The sequence below is a fragment of the Hyperolius riggenbachi genome, chromosome 7, assembly GCF_040937935.1.
Source record: "Hyperolius riggenbachi isolate aHypRig1 chromosome 7, aHypRig1.pri, whole genome shotgun sequence".
Taxonomy (NCBI): Eukaryota; Metazoa; Chordata; class Amphibia; order Anura; family Hyperoliidae; genus Hyperolius; species Hyperolius riggenbachi.
In genome coordinates, this window is record NC_090652.1 from 214,958,796 (window position 1) to 214,973,062 (window position 14,267).

Here is a 14,267-nt window from a genome sequence, read left to right on the forward strand (position 1 = left end):
GTATTTTAGGCAACACTACAATAATATATACAGTTTTAAAAGGGAAGTCAAAGAGAAATCAAATGAAGTCTAATTGCTGATTTCTACTGAAAACATGGGCTCACCAAAGAGGTCTATGAGCTGGAATTTTTTTTTTATATAAGAGTCATTAAAGGTAGCTATTTCTGGCACAAAAGCAAATAAAAGTACACGCCTAGATGGACTGGCATTGCAATAATATAAAATCTTTTGGACATTCCTAAAATCATTTAACTCCTTAACAAATATCACTCATCCCTACCCAGCATTACTTGAGGCACATATAGTCCTTATACCAAAGGTGGGCAAAGATGACTCCATGTGCACTTATTGTAGGCCCATATTGTTACTCAATAACAATAAGTTACTTTTAAAATGCTGGACAATCGCATTTCTCTCCTCATCCCTAAGCTGATAGGTAAGGATCAGGTAGACTTCATTACTGTAAGAGAGGCCAGGGACAACACAAAGGCTATCAATATAACACAGTGTTTATTATTGGGCCTGTTGGAAGGCTTTCCATGCAAAATGAGAAGGCCATTTATATGCTGGCATGGAACTATGAACTACTGGCTTTCGGGTCCAAAGAATCACGTAGGTCTCATCAATTAATATGAATTCCAGTGCAAGTTATTTTTAATAATAACCTTTTCAAACAAATTATGACACTAAGCAGGGTTTTCCCCTTCCCCTCTCAGATTTATTTTGACCTTTGAACCATTGTTGAACATGTTGCATGAACACCAAAACATTCATGGTGTCAAGATCAGAGCTGATTTGTTTATTTTTGTTTACCAGTTTACTTTTTTTTTTTTACCAAGCCCCTTGGTGCAGTTTGGTGACCTTTTGAACTTAAAAATCTATTACACAAAATTACTGTCTTTGAAAATGAGTATTAAAATTGTAAATTATATTTTCCTTTTAATGGGCGCAAGGGTCCACCATGTGTTTAACTGTGCAACTACCCAAAGTTTCAAAAAATATCTCTTTTGTGAAGTTGTGCACGGAAATGAGTGAAAATCTCAAAAAATGAATTGATTAAAAAAATTGAATTCATTGCATGCGCAGTATGGGACAGGTCATCTTCGGAAGTACTCGGAGACCTGAGTACTTCCGTGGCCTTCTGAGGACAAATACTGTGAAGGGGGGCATACTTTGTGGGATCCAGAGCCTTCCCTCCTCTTAGGTGACTATCTAACGTTTTCTTTTAAAGAGAACCCGAGGTGGCATTTCATTACGTTAGTGGGGCACAGAGGCTGGTTGTGCACACTAACACCAGCCTCTGTTGCCCCATCGTGTGCCTCAAAGACCCCCCTGCTCGCCGCTATAGCCCCCGCAGTGCTGGCGACGCAGCGGGAGGGAAGGGACGCGGGCGGGTAGCGGCGATACGGAGGAGGCGGGGGAGCGGCGCTGACAGACAGCGCTAGGGTAAACATTGTGCTGGCGACGCGCTGCGTGTCACCAGCACTGCGGGGGTATAGCGGCGAGCAGGGGGGTCTTTGAGGCACACGATGGGGCAACAGAGGCTGGTGTTGGTGTGCACAACCAGCCTCTGTGCCCCACTAACGTAATGAAATGCCACCTCGGGTTCTCTTTAAGGGATGCTGTTGTCTTTTAACAATCAACTATGCACCTTTTAAACGCAGCTAAAGATTACATCCTTGCAGGAGGGAAATACATGAACCCTCCAACTTGTAAAACCTATTTTAACAGAATTAGGATAATTGGAGAAATGGAACAAACAACTACCACTAGACACCTGGGCAGTTTGGGTTACAAGTGTTTTGATGAATAAAGAATTAATAGGGTAACTGGGAACAGCAAACTGCCTTTTCTTTCAGCCTCAAAGTGTCATTGCTCTAGCATATTGCCCCTTTTTTATTTCCCTTTAATGGGCTGTAAAAGGTGACATGCTGTAATTTGTTACTCTGCCTCAAGGTTTCTTATAGAGCTTTGTTTACACACATATATACACATGTGCTTGGAAACCTTAGATGAAGCTTAGAATAAAGCGGCGTTGGTTGCCAATGACCTTTAGCGAGATTTACATGCAAACTAGTTTGAGGAAGGGTTCCATTTGTTTAAGTGTTTGTATTATAACTACCCACCTCCCTGGTTCAAGCTTACCCACAAAAGTCCCCATATACTGTAGATAGGTGTCATAACATTAAACTGTAATTAGTTTTCTGTTTTCCGCCGGTTGTATTGTCAAAACTAGCTTTCTGTCAACCTCATCCTGTATTCCGAACGTGCAGGAAAACTTGACAGTAGAACATGAAAACTAAAAATTAAAAAAAAACTATACTAATATTATTTCGAGTCTTCTTTTAATAAATCTATACATCTGCATTAACACATTTTGAGCACAGTTCTTTGCAAGCAGTAAGCAAATACAACACAATTCATAATTGACTTTGACATTTATATTATTGTTATTAATAAGCATCATATTAACATGCAGCAAAAAGCTTCTAGGAAAAACACAAACACAAACATTACACACAGTAAAAACCAGCAAGTACAGCACCACAAATGTTAGAGTCAATAATACATAAAGCTTAAAGGGGAACTGAAGAGAGAGGTATATGGAGGCTGCCATGTTTATTTCCTTTTAAGCAATACCAGTTGCCTGGCAGCCCTGCTGATCCTCTGCCTCTAATACTATTAGCCATAGCCCCTAAACAAGCATGCAGCAGATCAGGTGTTTCAGACTTTAAAGTCAGATCTGACAAGACTAGCTGCATGCTTGTTTCTGGTGTTATTCAGATACTACTGCAGAGAAAAACACCAGCAGGGCTGCCAGGCAACTGGTATTGATTAAAAGGAAATAAATATGGCAGCCTCCGTATACCGCTTACTTCAGTTCCCCTTTTATATTACTATTGGGTGTCAGACTAGATTTAATACTGTAAATTGATCTAAAAGACACACACGTATAAAAGGTTCCCACTTATTCTGCAATTTATTCTGCAATTGCTGTGAGGCAGAATATAAATTTATTTGGCATAAGGACTTTTCTACAATGCAGCTCTTTAAATAAACACTACTGCAAGGCTTAAAGAGACACTTAAGCCTAAGGGGAAAAAAAAAATCAGTTTTACTCACCTGGGGTTTCTACCCCTTGCAGCTGTCCCGTGCCCTCGCAGTCACGATCGACTCTTCCTGTCCCCAGCCGCCAGCTACTTTCAGTTCGCTGACAGGCCTGCCCACGCGTCTCCTTGTACGCGTTCCCGTCCGCACTAGCATCCTGCACCTGCGCAGAGCACTATTGCGGATGGGAACGCGTAGAAGGAGACACATATCCAGGCCTGTGCAGGAGCAGCAAGCCTGTCAGCCAAAAGTGAAAGCAGCAGGCGGCGGGGGACAGGAGGAACCAATCGTGACTGTGAGAGCACGGGACAGCTGCAGGGGGCTGGAAGAAGCCCCAGGTGAGTAAAACTGATTTTTTTCCCTTAGGCTTAAGGAGCCCGTTAAACTGCCTTTATGGCACCATTAGGCACAAGATGACAGTCAGTGCATGGATTGCTTTTAAAGGACCACTATCACAAATGTAAGGTTCATTTTGTAATGTCATAATAAAAAGAAACATATTAATGTGCATGGCTATATTTTTTTTCAGTCAGAGAGAGCAGCCTTAGCAGAATTCCAGTGTCTTATCAACACAACTAACTACTTGTGAGATGGGGAGGGAACACACCATGTTTACATAGGTAAACAGACACATATTAACTGCTTCATGTACAGAACAGGAAAGAAGCTGTTCTGCTGTTTTTAATTCAGACCCAAAAAGCGTGTAATGAGTTACACTTGTGTTTTTTTTAATCAGCTAATTGTTTTACTGCATTTTTATAGCTGAACAACAAGTCTTAACATAGATTACAACAGAGAGGAATATGGACAAGCGAGAGGAATGCAGATGCTCAGAACTCTACTTTGGCTGCTGAGCTTTCACTGCTCAGAGAAGTAAAAAAATAATTTGTCAGCTGGGACACACACACACACACACACACACACACACACACACACACACACACACACACACACACACACACACACACACACACACACACACACACACACACACACACACACACCATGGGATTTTGTTCACTGGCAATAAACTATTGAATTACATTATATAGCTTTGGATATTATCATTTATTAGACATACACACACGTCACTTAAAGCAGCACGGAAATATCTGTTTACAGAATCCAATAATTTTTTTTCACCTGCAGCTGCTGTCCACCCTTATTCCTTTTTATGGATATTCTTGAATACCTATGATGCATATTTAATACAGTGATGTGTACATCTGAAGTTGTGGAATTTTAAATAAATCAGTTTTCCTAATTAAGAAAATATACTGAGATGTTGCTTATTTTGATTAGGATTTCCATTAGGACTTTACCAAAATGCCATTAAAGTCATGATAGTGGTCCTTTGACTAGGGTACGCAATTGACTACCCTATATGGACATCTTTACCCGCAGTGACTGATCCCGGCCCTTTCATGCATACAAATCAGTCTGGCTTACTCAACTGGGCATAGGGAGTACACGGTTGTCCTGCACATCTGACCAGGCAGACAGCTGTTTTTTAACCCATGAAGCAAGGTAGCTAGACTTATGTAGAGCAGTAGAGCACTTAAAGAACTGTTTGAGTAGCAAAAGCCTAAATAGGGCTACCCCTAAATTAAAAGGGTTGAACCCAGATTATATTGTAATTCTTGCATATCACAGACAGCTGTGTATACATTACGTAAGCTTACATGCCATGCTAGATATTTGTTCCTGAAATATTTTCTTTTAAAGTCAGTCATTTACCTTTTTGTCTATCTCCTCCATCTCCTTTGCTGGCAAGCTCTTCCTAGTGCCAGTAACATTCTATGCAAATGAGAAGGAGCAGACAGGTTCAGCAGGCATTCTAGTGGTTAGTTGATGATAAAATAAGATGGGCCATGCCCAAATAACCCCACTTTGTCAATTAAAGTTTCCCTATAGAAGTAAAAATGTTAATGTTTTTGATGTTTCCATCTCAAAATAAATTAATAAAAATGCAGTCAAGGATAATGACAAATCCAGTTACAATAATTTCTATGGTAACCAGGAAAGAGTGAAAAAAAAGTGTCATGTTTTCTTTTTTTTTCATCAAATGATTCGTAGATCTAAATATAGTAAATCTTTTGGCCAACCAACAACATTTAAAAAGGCTACATTGATTTCCAAAATTAATAGGTGGTTAAAGGCGGCAAAATTTAAAATAACATTGTTCTTCAAAAAAATGTGTCAATAATGACCATTCAGATCTACATGTCAAATCAATAAACCAGTAAAACAAACTGCAGCTACAGGACAATGCTTTCACATTAAAGGGCCACTGTCGCAAAAATCTTAACATTTAAAATACATGTAAACATATACAACTAAAAAGCATGTTTCTTACAGAGTAAAATGAGCCATAAATTACTTTTCTCCTATGTTGCTGTCACTTACAGCAGGTAGTAGAAATTTGACATTACTGACAGGTTTTGGGCTAGTCCATCTCTCCATAAGCGAATCTCAGCATGGCCTTTATTCTTTGTAAAGACACTCCTTGAAAAAAGATTTATAAAAAGATGCTGGCCAGCCTCCCTGTTCGCTGCACACTTTTTTGGCAGTTTGATGGAGCAATTGCTTTTCACTAAGTGCTTTAGAAAATAAAGAAAACCCTAAGAATCCCCAATGAGGAGATGGGCTAGTCCAAAACCTGTCGGTTCTGTCAGATTTCTACTACTTACCGTAAGTGACAGCAACATAATTTATTGATCATTTTACTCTGGTAGAAACATACTTCTTATCTATATATGTTTACATGTGTTTTAAATTGTAAGATTTTCACGACAGTGGTCCCTTAACCGTAGGCTCACTCAGGTTCTTCTGACCACTTTAGAATTCCAGTACTGAAAGACACGAGAAGAAACATGCCCAGTCTGACCATTTTCAGCCAGCTTATCCAGTGATCTCACATCCGAGGAAGCCTCTGATGATCACTAAATGTCAGTCCTCAGGTGAAGCTATTGTATAGGCATCATGAAAAACCAGGATTGCTATTGTTCCACATGGTGATAAAGGGCACTGCCTTCTTCCTAAAGCATTTCTTCACAGTTCCTTCCCCATAGATAGATAGTCATGAGGAAATTCAGATCTTACATTTTGCTTACCATGAAATAATAAAACTCACCTGGTCCTTAGCAGGTCTAAAATGTAAGTAAATACAACCTCAGGTGAGCAACAACACATGACATATTACATCATATCAGTATGTTTTTATCAAGGTCTAAGTCAAAATGCAGAAGCAGTGTGTGAAAAATTAGGTACACTCTTAGGGCTGGTTCATATGGGCTTCTACATGGCGCTTACAGTGGCATTTCTGGTGGGCGATACAAATGTTGTTTCATGGGATCAACCACCTTTCCAACCAAATGAATGCAAGTGGTTGTTTAAATGACAGTAATGGCTTTTCCCGTCATTTGTGTAAACACCATGGCAGAGCCTATCAAATTGTCTTAGATGCTAATTGTAGCACCAAAGATGCCAACTGTTTGAGCAGTTCTGTGCCCCCTTAGGGCACAACAACAAAACTGACAGCAAACAATGCAGGGGATGTCAAATGCTTTTTTGATCAGTAGCAGAAAAGCATTTGGCTTGGGCTAAACACGCCGCCATAACCGCTGCTGTCCCGAGATGCCCGTGTGAACCAGCACTCAGCAATTCCAGGCACTGCTAATCAAATGAACTTGATTAAATTATTATCGTAAAATGTGAAAACCTCAATAAAAGCAGATGTTTTGGCAATTAACTGGTCTGGAGCATTTAGGGCTCATACACACGTCCAACAAAATACACAACCAACCGCACAACATGACCAACTGCACAACATGTTGTTTACACAACAAGTACGTACACACACACCAACCAACCAACTAAAAACCAACTCACTTAAATACTATGCGTGCAAGATAAACGACAAACTGCACAACATGCCTGCATTCAAAAACAACAAAGTTGTTCAAAAGACTTGTACACGCGTTCCAACCTGCATGATAGTTGGGCTGTTTAATCGACAAACAACCTGTTATCAGTTGGTTGTTTGCCACATGCCCAGCGATCTCCTATCTTTTAACAGACCAAGTTTAGAATATAGTTGGGCAGATTGTTGGGGCATGTGTATGAGGCTTAACCACTTGCCGACCGCACACTCATACCGTGCGGCGGCAAAGTGGTAGCTGGAGGACCAGCGGCGCAGCTCTGCGTCGCCAGGTGCCTCCCTAATTAATCAGGAAAGGCCGCTCGCGCGAGCGGCCGTTTCCTGTTAGATCACGGAGCGGGTCTCCGTGAATAGCCTGCGAGCCGCTGATTGCGGCTCGCAGACTAAATGTAAACGTAGGAGACATTTGTCTACTTTGTTTACATTGTACGGCGCTGCTGCGCAGCAGCGCCGTAAGGCAGATCGGCGATCCCCGGCCAATCAGAGGCCGGGGATCGCCGCCATGTGGCAGGGGACAGCCTGTCACTGGCTGCACAGGACGGATAGCGTCCTGTGCAGCCCCGAACACCGGGGGGGGAGCAGGTAGGAGAGGTAGGGGGGAATTTCGCCGCAGAGGGGGGCTTTGAGGTGCCCTTTCCCCCCCCCGCAAAATGCCAGCCAGGAGGAGCGATCAGACCCCCCCTGCACATCATCCCCATAGGGGGAAAAAAGGGGGGCGATCTGATCGCTCTGCGTGCCAGCTGATCTGTGCTGGGGCTGCAGAGCCCACCCAGCACAGATCACAAAAAATAGCGCTGGTCCTTAAGGGGGGGTAAAGGCTGGGTCATCAAGTGGTTAAGATGAGTGTTAACCCAATGCCAAGGAGGAAACATCAGGAATGATATAAAAAAACAATTGTTGCTGTCCATCAATGTGGGGAAGGTTATCAGGCCATTTCCAAACATATGTCTTGATACCTATAAGAGGATGTGTTTTCTATCTCTCACGACTGAAAATTTGAATACGCATATGAGTCAAACAATCATATTTACAAGGTTAGGACTACAGACAGAGTGCCTAGAAGGCAATCAGATCTTTCATACATTTTGATGTTCTATCATGGCTATCGACAACTTTACTGTATATAACTATACGAGTTAATCTATCTCAAGTATCCATTCTCAGTGAGGTGATTGTTACCTTCAGGATTCCACAAATCCAAAGCTGCAATGGGTCAACAAACATTCTGACACCCACTTTAAATTACATTACTATAGGGCAGGCTTCAGCAGTCTCGGACAAATCTTTATGGTGGGGGCAGATACAGTAACTATTTACTTTCTGCAGGAAACTTCACTGATCATGGTCAACAAATTCTGGACATGGTAAATCCTTCAAGTATTGTGGTCCTCAGCACTGATGTGGGGAGTAACCATAGCTTGCTGTACTGACATCAGAACTACTCCATATCTGAACCTACATGCAAAGACTGTATGAAATTGTCAAAAATAAAAAAATAAAAATTACCATTATCTCATGTATTTAAATCATAATGAAAAATTAATTTGACAATTTTAAATCTACAATCCTGTGATTTTCCTAAACCAAATAACTTTTATGAAGTATAATCATGATAGATTAAGGAAATATAATATGTGCACCTTGGAACTCTGCCTGATAAACGAAAGCCGATCTACAGAGCTTATGTCCAGGAGATCTTCAACATTGTCAGTCAGCCCAGAGAGTGAGGAACGCTTCAACCAATTGCCTGAATATACACAGAGGTGAAGACAATATTAATAATCATTTGGCATGGAATGCATACATTGTTATATTGGCATGTTATAGAAGTCTGCCTGTTATTTAGCGTAGCATGTAAGGATATTCAATAATGTCATGCAACATGTGCAATTGATGCACAGTGATGATCCACAGCACTGAGGCTGGTCACTCCACTGCCAAAAATGTGGTGTTCCCTGTCTGGCCACAAGTTAAGCAGGAAGTGACGCGTGCCAGCGGTCACTCCCTGCTTCGGGGTAAGTGTAAGTGCATGGAAGCGTATTGTAAAAATATGCTTCCATGCATGCGCACCATGACATCAACTTTTTTAAAAACCCTGCATCATAATTGACTAACATGACTTCCAGGCTGGCACAGATCGCCGCGGATCAAGCACGGTAACGTAGTTCGGCCCTAACGTTAGATTAGGGACTTCCAGCACAGTGTAGCACAACGCGGAAAGTATGAACTTCCATATAGAGTTTAACTAGGCTACAGTAGCAGTGCGGAAATTTGCAGCACCACACCATGCCAGTGTGAAAAGGCCCTCAGAGTTCAGTTTATATTAAAGCAAACGTGTAGCAAATTTGAAAAAAGTCAGCTACTTACCTATGGAGAGGTAAAGCTCAGGAACTCATAGAGCCCTCCCTGTCCTCTCTTAGTGTCCACATTCCAGGGCTGTCCCTGGTTCAAATTTGCTGCTTCCTGGAGCCCTCAGAAGACTTCAGAAGCAAGCAAGTCCAAGGATTGGTTAGCACAAGAGGCTTCTTAGGAGCAAATGTGATATATATTCTTCAAAGCATGTGTCAAACACCATATGTTGACAATTGTTTTGGGGCCACGCAGGATCCCCTTCTTCAGACAGTACAGACATAGTACGTCTGCATTGTTCTGAAGTAGGGGGTCCCAAAACTATTGTCAACATATGGTGTTTGACACAAGCTTTGAAGAATAAATACCACGTTTGCTCCTGAGAAGCCTGGTGTGCTAACCAATCTTTGGACTTGCTAATTTGCACAGGATGTTCTTTTGCTTCCAAGGTAATGCACCCAACTAACATGGTTAGGTGCACCACGCCAAACCTACCCACTTTAAAAGACTTCGGAAGCACTTGTGTCCCTAAGTGCTTCCAAAGACATGCGGTTCCGAATTGCACATGCGCTTATGTGTCCCTGCGCATACGCAGTATGGATCTGCCACACTTAGGAAGCACTCAGGGAAACGAGTGCTTCTGAAGTCTTCCAGGATACCCACAGGCGTAATTGACCAGTTGGTTGAATACATGCAGTGGGGATGACAGCGCTGTAACAAGGAGACAGAATGAGGACCAGGAAGGCCTCATAGGATCCAGAGCTTTCTCTTTCTATAGGCGAGTATCAACCATTTTTTTCCTTGCTTCAGTCTCAATTACTGTATCTTTTGGCATATAAGATGCACTTTTTCTTCCCCCAAAACTAACTTACATTTATGCACAGGGAGCAGAGAAGACATGGGGGGGGGGGGAGAGGAGGATGCAGGGGAGCAGAAGGGGACACAAGGGGGAATGGAGGAGAACACGGGAATAGAAGGGGACACAGGGGGATGAAAGGGGACACACAGGGGGAGCAAAGAGGGACACAGGGTGACAGAAGGGGACACACAGGCGGAACAAAGGAAAAAACAAGGGCATAGAAAGGGACACATGGAAGCAAAAGACACAGGGGGACAGAAGGGGACACATGGGAACAGGAGGGGACAAGTGGGGTAAAGGAGACACAGAAGGACACATGGGGGACACAGGAGAACACAATTTTTGGGGGAGAACACCTACAAGATCCTCCTAGACCATGGACGCACCAGCTTTGGTATATTTTTTTCCCTGGGTTTTTGCCCTCCAAACCTAGGTGCATCTTATAGTCTGGAGTGTCTTATATGCTGATAAATAGGTAATTCTGATAAAAGCTATTGTTTTTTTAATACTGAACACTTCAATTTGCCTTACTGAATAAACCCACATATTTGTATGTCTGTAATTGTAAAACATTACTAAAGATTACTGACCTAATGGCAATTTCAGCTTTTTGCGGAGGGAGATTCTACGAGACCTGGATCTTGAGCGTCTCTCACTGGTGTTGCCAGAGTGAGCTGTAGTGCACTCTGAGGTGTCTGGTTCTGATTGGCTGCTGGTATCACTGGCTGCACTCTGTGATTTAAACATTTTACGCCAGAAATCCTTACGGCCCAACCCTGCCCCCTGCATTTGTTCATCACTGCGAGAGAGGTCGGGGTGGATATTTAAGTTTTCGGCATTGCTGTTAAGTAAAAAGAGAAAATGTGTAAAGTAAGTTCATTGTCATAAATTATAGATTCATATACCGCAGGCTTATCATTAGTTTTCCTGTAATTACGTTTTATGCAGCAATACCACATAATATAAAATACATTACATACATGTTATTCATTTTCAATATCATCCCTTTGTAACTAAATGTTACAACAGTTAATAGTTTTGATTTAGCAGAAATCAAGAAACAACACAAAAGGACTTTCTACATGTAAAGTTTAAGCACTAATAACAAGTGTGCTTGTTTGTACCATTCTGTCCACCACTCTAATTTTGATTTAATGAAAGCTGGGGCGAAATATGTAAATATACAAAGTATAATAAATAAAGGTCTAGAAATTATAATTAACTAAAATGTAAAAGCAAAAACCTTTTACCAAAAGGTAAACTATACATATATAATTGCATTTTTGTACTAGAAGATTTTCATCCTTGAGCCACCAATAATTCCATTTTAACAAGGAACAAGACATTCACAAAAAATACATCATAGAAGATCCTGAAAACTAGCTTGGGTTTATTTAAAAATGTTTATTTAAAAATGTGAATAGTTTGTTTTATGTAAGACCACAGTGTTGCTGAAACTTTAATGAATTAGTGGTTATATGATTGTAGCTGCCAAGCAATGGCAAGGTGGGTATATTCATTAGCTACATCCAACCACCTTAAGATTAGTTGAGGAGGACCCTCCAAGAAGTGCCAGTTCTTGTCAGGGAAGAAGACTTTTCAAGATTACTGAGTGGTTTGTGAAGGGTTTTTCAGGAGGTGTCCCCCGGAATGTAAGACATTATCATTTAGGTCTTTCATATCTGGTAAGCTTCTGCCTACAAATAAGCAGTAGCAGAAGAGCATGCGTCTTTTTTATGGTAAACATTTTTTGCATTGGTGATATTTATTTACATGTAAATTTAGCTTTGTGTGCTCAGGAGGACATGCAGTCTGGAACATTTGCTGAAGATGATTGGTGGTGACGGTGGATTTCTCTATGGAACCATGTATGCTGCTGATATTCTTTCATAAAAAATATACACTGTATGTACAGTATGTGTGTGTCATAAATATATGGTATCTCGCAAAAGTGAGTACACCTCTTAGATTTTTGTAAATATGACACTTTGATACAATGTAAAGTAGTCAGCTTGCAGCTTGTACAACAGTGTAAAATTGCTGTCCCATCAAAATAAATTAAAACACAGCCCTTAAAGAGAACCTGAACTGAAAATAAAAAGCCAAAATAACCATACACAGGTCATACTTACCTTCTGTGTATTCTACTCCTCAATCTCTTCCTCCTCTCCTGTGTCCCATTTGTCCACTGTGATCAATGGAATTCTCCATCCTCCATTTTAAAATTGACCATTACCCCATAAAAGCTTCCTGGACAGCACACAGTTAAACTGTAATATCACCCACTTGAGCCATAAGGGAAACATGGACATTACCTTACACATTCAGTTGTAACTGACAGCAACTGGTATATTTCAGTTCTGACAAAATATTGTCAGAACTGGAAGGGATCACTGTAAGAAGAAAATGGTGAGCTTCTGAGGGGAACTGATGGTGAGGTAAGTATGTAATATTCATTTGCAGCTACGTCATTTGTTAATGTTAAATAATTTTACTCACTTCAGGTTCCCTTTAATGTCTAAACTGCAGGAAATAAACGTGAGTACACAAGTGAACAATGACAAAATTGTACCCAAAGTGTCAATATTTTCTGTGCCCACCATTATTTTCCAGCATTGCCTTAACTTTCTTGGGCATGAAGTTCACTAGAGCTTAACAGGTTGTCATTGGAATCCTCTTCCACTCCTCCATGATGAAACAGGTGGATTTTAGAGACCTTGCACTCCTCCACCTTTCTTTTGAGGATGCCCCACAGATGCTCTATAGGGTTTAGGCCTGGAGACATGCTTTGTCAGTCCAGCACCTTTACCCCCAGCATTAGCAAGGCAGTGGGCGTCTAGAAGGTGTGTTTGGGATTGTTATCATGCTGTAATACTACCCTGCGACCCTGTTTCTGAAGGGTTGGAGTGAGGTGGATCACACATCCATTGCTTCACTATGGACTCTACTCTGTTCTTGATCTTTTCTCCATAGGTAAGTCATTTTCAGAAAAAGATGGTAAATGGGTTTCATAATGCTTTACATATCATTCTACCATCTAATGTCCAACATTGTCTTAACATTCTGTGTTTTGATAGTGTACTGGTTAAGGGCTCTGCCTTTGGAACAGAAGACCAGGGTTTGAATCTCTGCTCCTTCTTTTCAGTAAGCCTGCATCTATTGAGTGAGGAGACCTTGGGAAAGACTCCCTAACACTGCTACTGCCTATAGAGCTTGCCCTAGCGACTGCAGCTCTGGCAATTTGAGTCCGCCAGGAGACAAATAAGTGTTTTGTGGCTTATCTGGTTTATTTGTATGTATTATGTGTGTCTCACTTGCACACACATAAATATGTTTTGATCTGAAAAGTCAAATAGTACTGCATCTTTCACCCCTTGCTACTTTTGGGACTAAAGAACTATAGAGACTTGTGGCACAACTATAGCCCCCACTGCAGTGGTAAGGGGGGCAGAGCTGACGGGGGCTTGGGAGGTAGCCCTGTTAATTATTATGCAGAGCAGGCAGCGCAGCTTAAGCATTATTATACATTACCTGTTTCTGGCACTGGCGTCTCCTCCACTTCCTGGTAAGTTTGCAAGTGTCGTGCACTGCGGGAAGCCAGGCAATCACCATGTGGCTTCAGTCCCTGCGCTGGCATCTCCAACCACTTCCTGCTACGTCTGCTAACTGCTGAGCACTGTGTGCAGCCAGCTGATCATCATGCAGCTGCAGTCCCCGCATGGTGATCGGCTAGCTGCACGTAGTGCACGGCTCTTGTAAACTAACCAGGAAGTGGAGGAGACGCCAGCGCCGGGAGCAGGAAATTAATAATAACACTTCTGCTGTTCTGCCTGCTCTGCATAATTATGAACAAGACTGGGCTCTCAAGCTCCTGGCCCACCACCCCATGATGAACGTGGGGGGAAGGGGGCAGTCCTGCAGACAAAACACTGTTGGGGGGGGGGGGGGGCGGACAAGGATAGTTATGCCCCTAATAAAGACATAAAACTTTAGTGTACAAAAGGATAATTC

General features: G+C 41.7%; 1 protein-coding gene across 22 annotated transcripts in view; it reads right to left on the reverse strand.

Annotated features, from left to right (window-relative positions):
• UNC80 (unc-80 homolog, NALCN channel complex subunit) overlaps window positions 1–14,267 on the reverse strand; it is a 261,092-nt gene that overhangs the window by 189,164 nt on the left and 57,661 nt on the right. For 18 of the 22 annotated variants that reach the window (XM_068245180.1, XM_068245176.1, XM_068245197.1 and 15 more), the window contains 3 exons: window positions 10,847–11,097; window positions 8,689–8,795; window positions 4,846–4,905 (listed from right to left, as the gene is read on the reverse strand). In XM_068245180.1, coding sequence (XP_068101281.1) covers window positions 4,846–4,905; window positions 8,689–8,795; window positions 10,847–11,097 — 418 coding nt within the window. The remainder of the gene's footprint in view (window positions 1–4,845; window positions 4,906–8,688; window positions 8,796–10,846; window positions 11,098–14,267) is intronic. The other 4 variants (XM_068245196.1, XM_068245188.1, XM_068245190.1 and 1 more) reach the window with 1 other exon arrangement.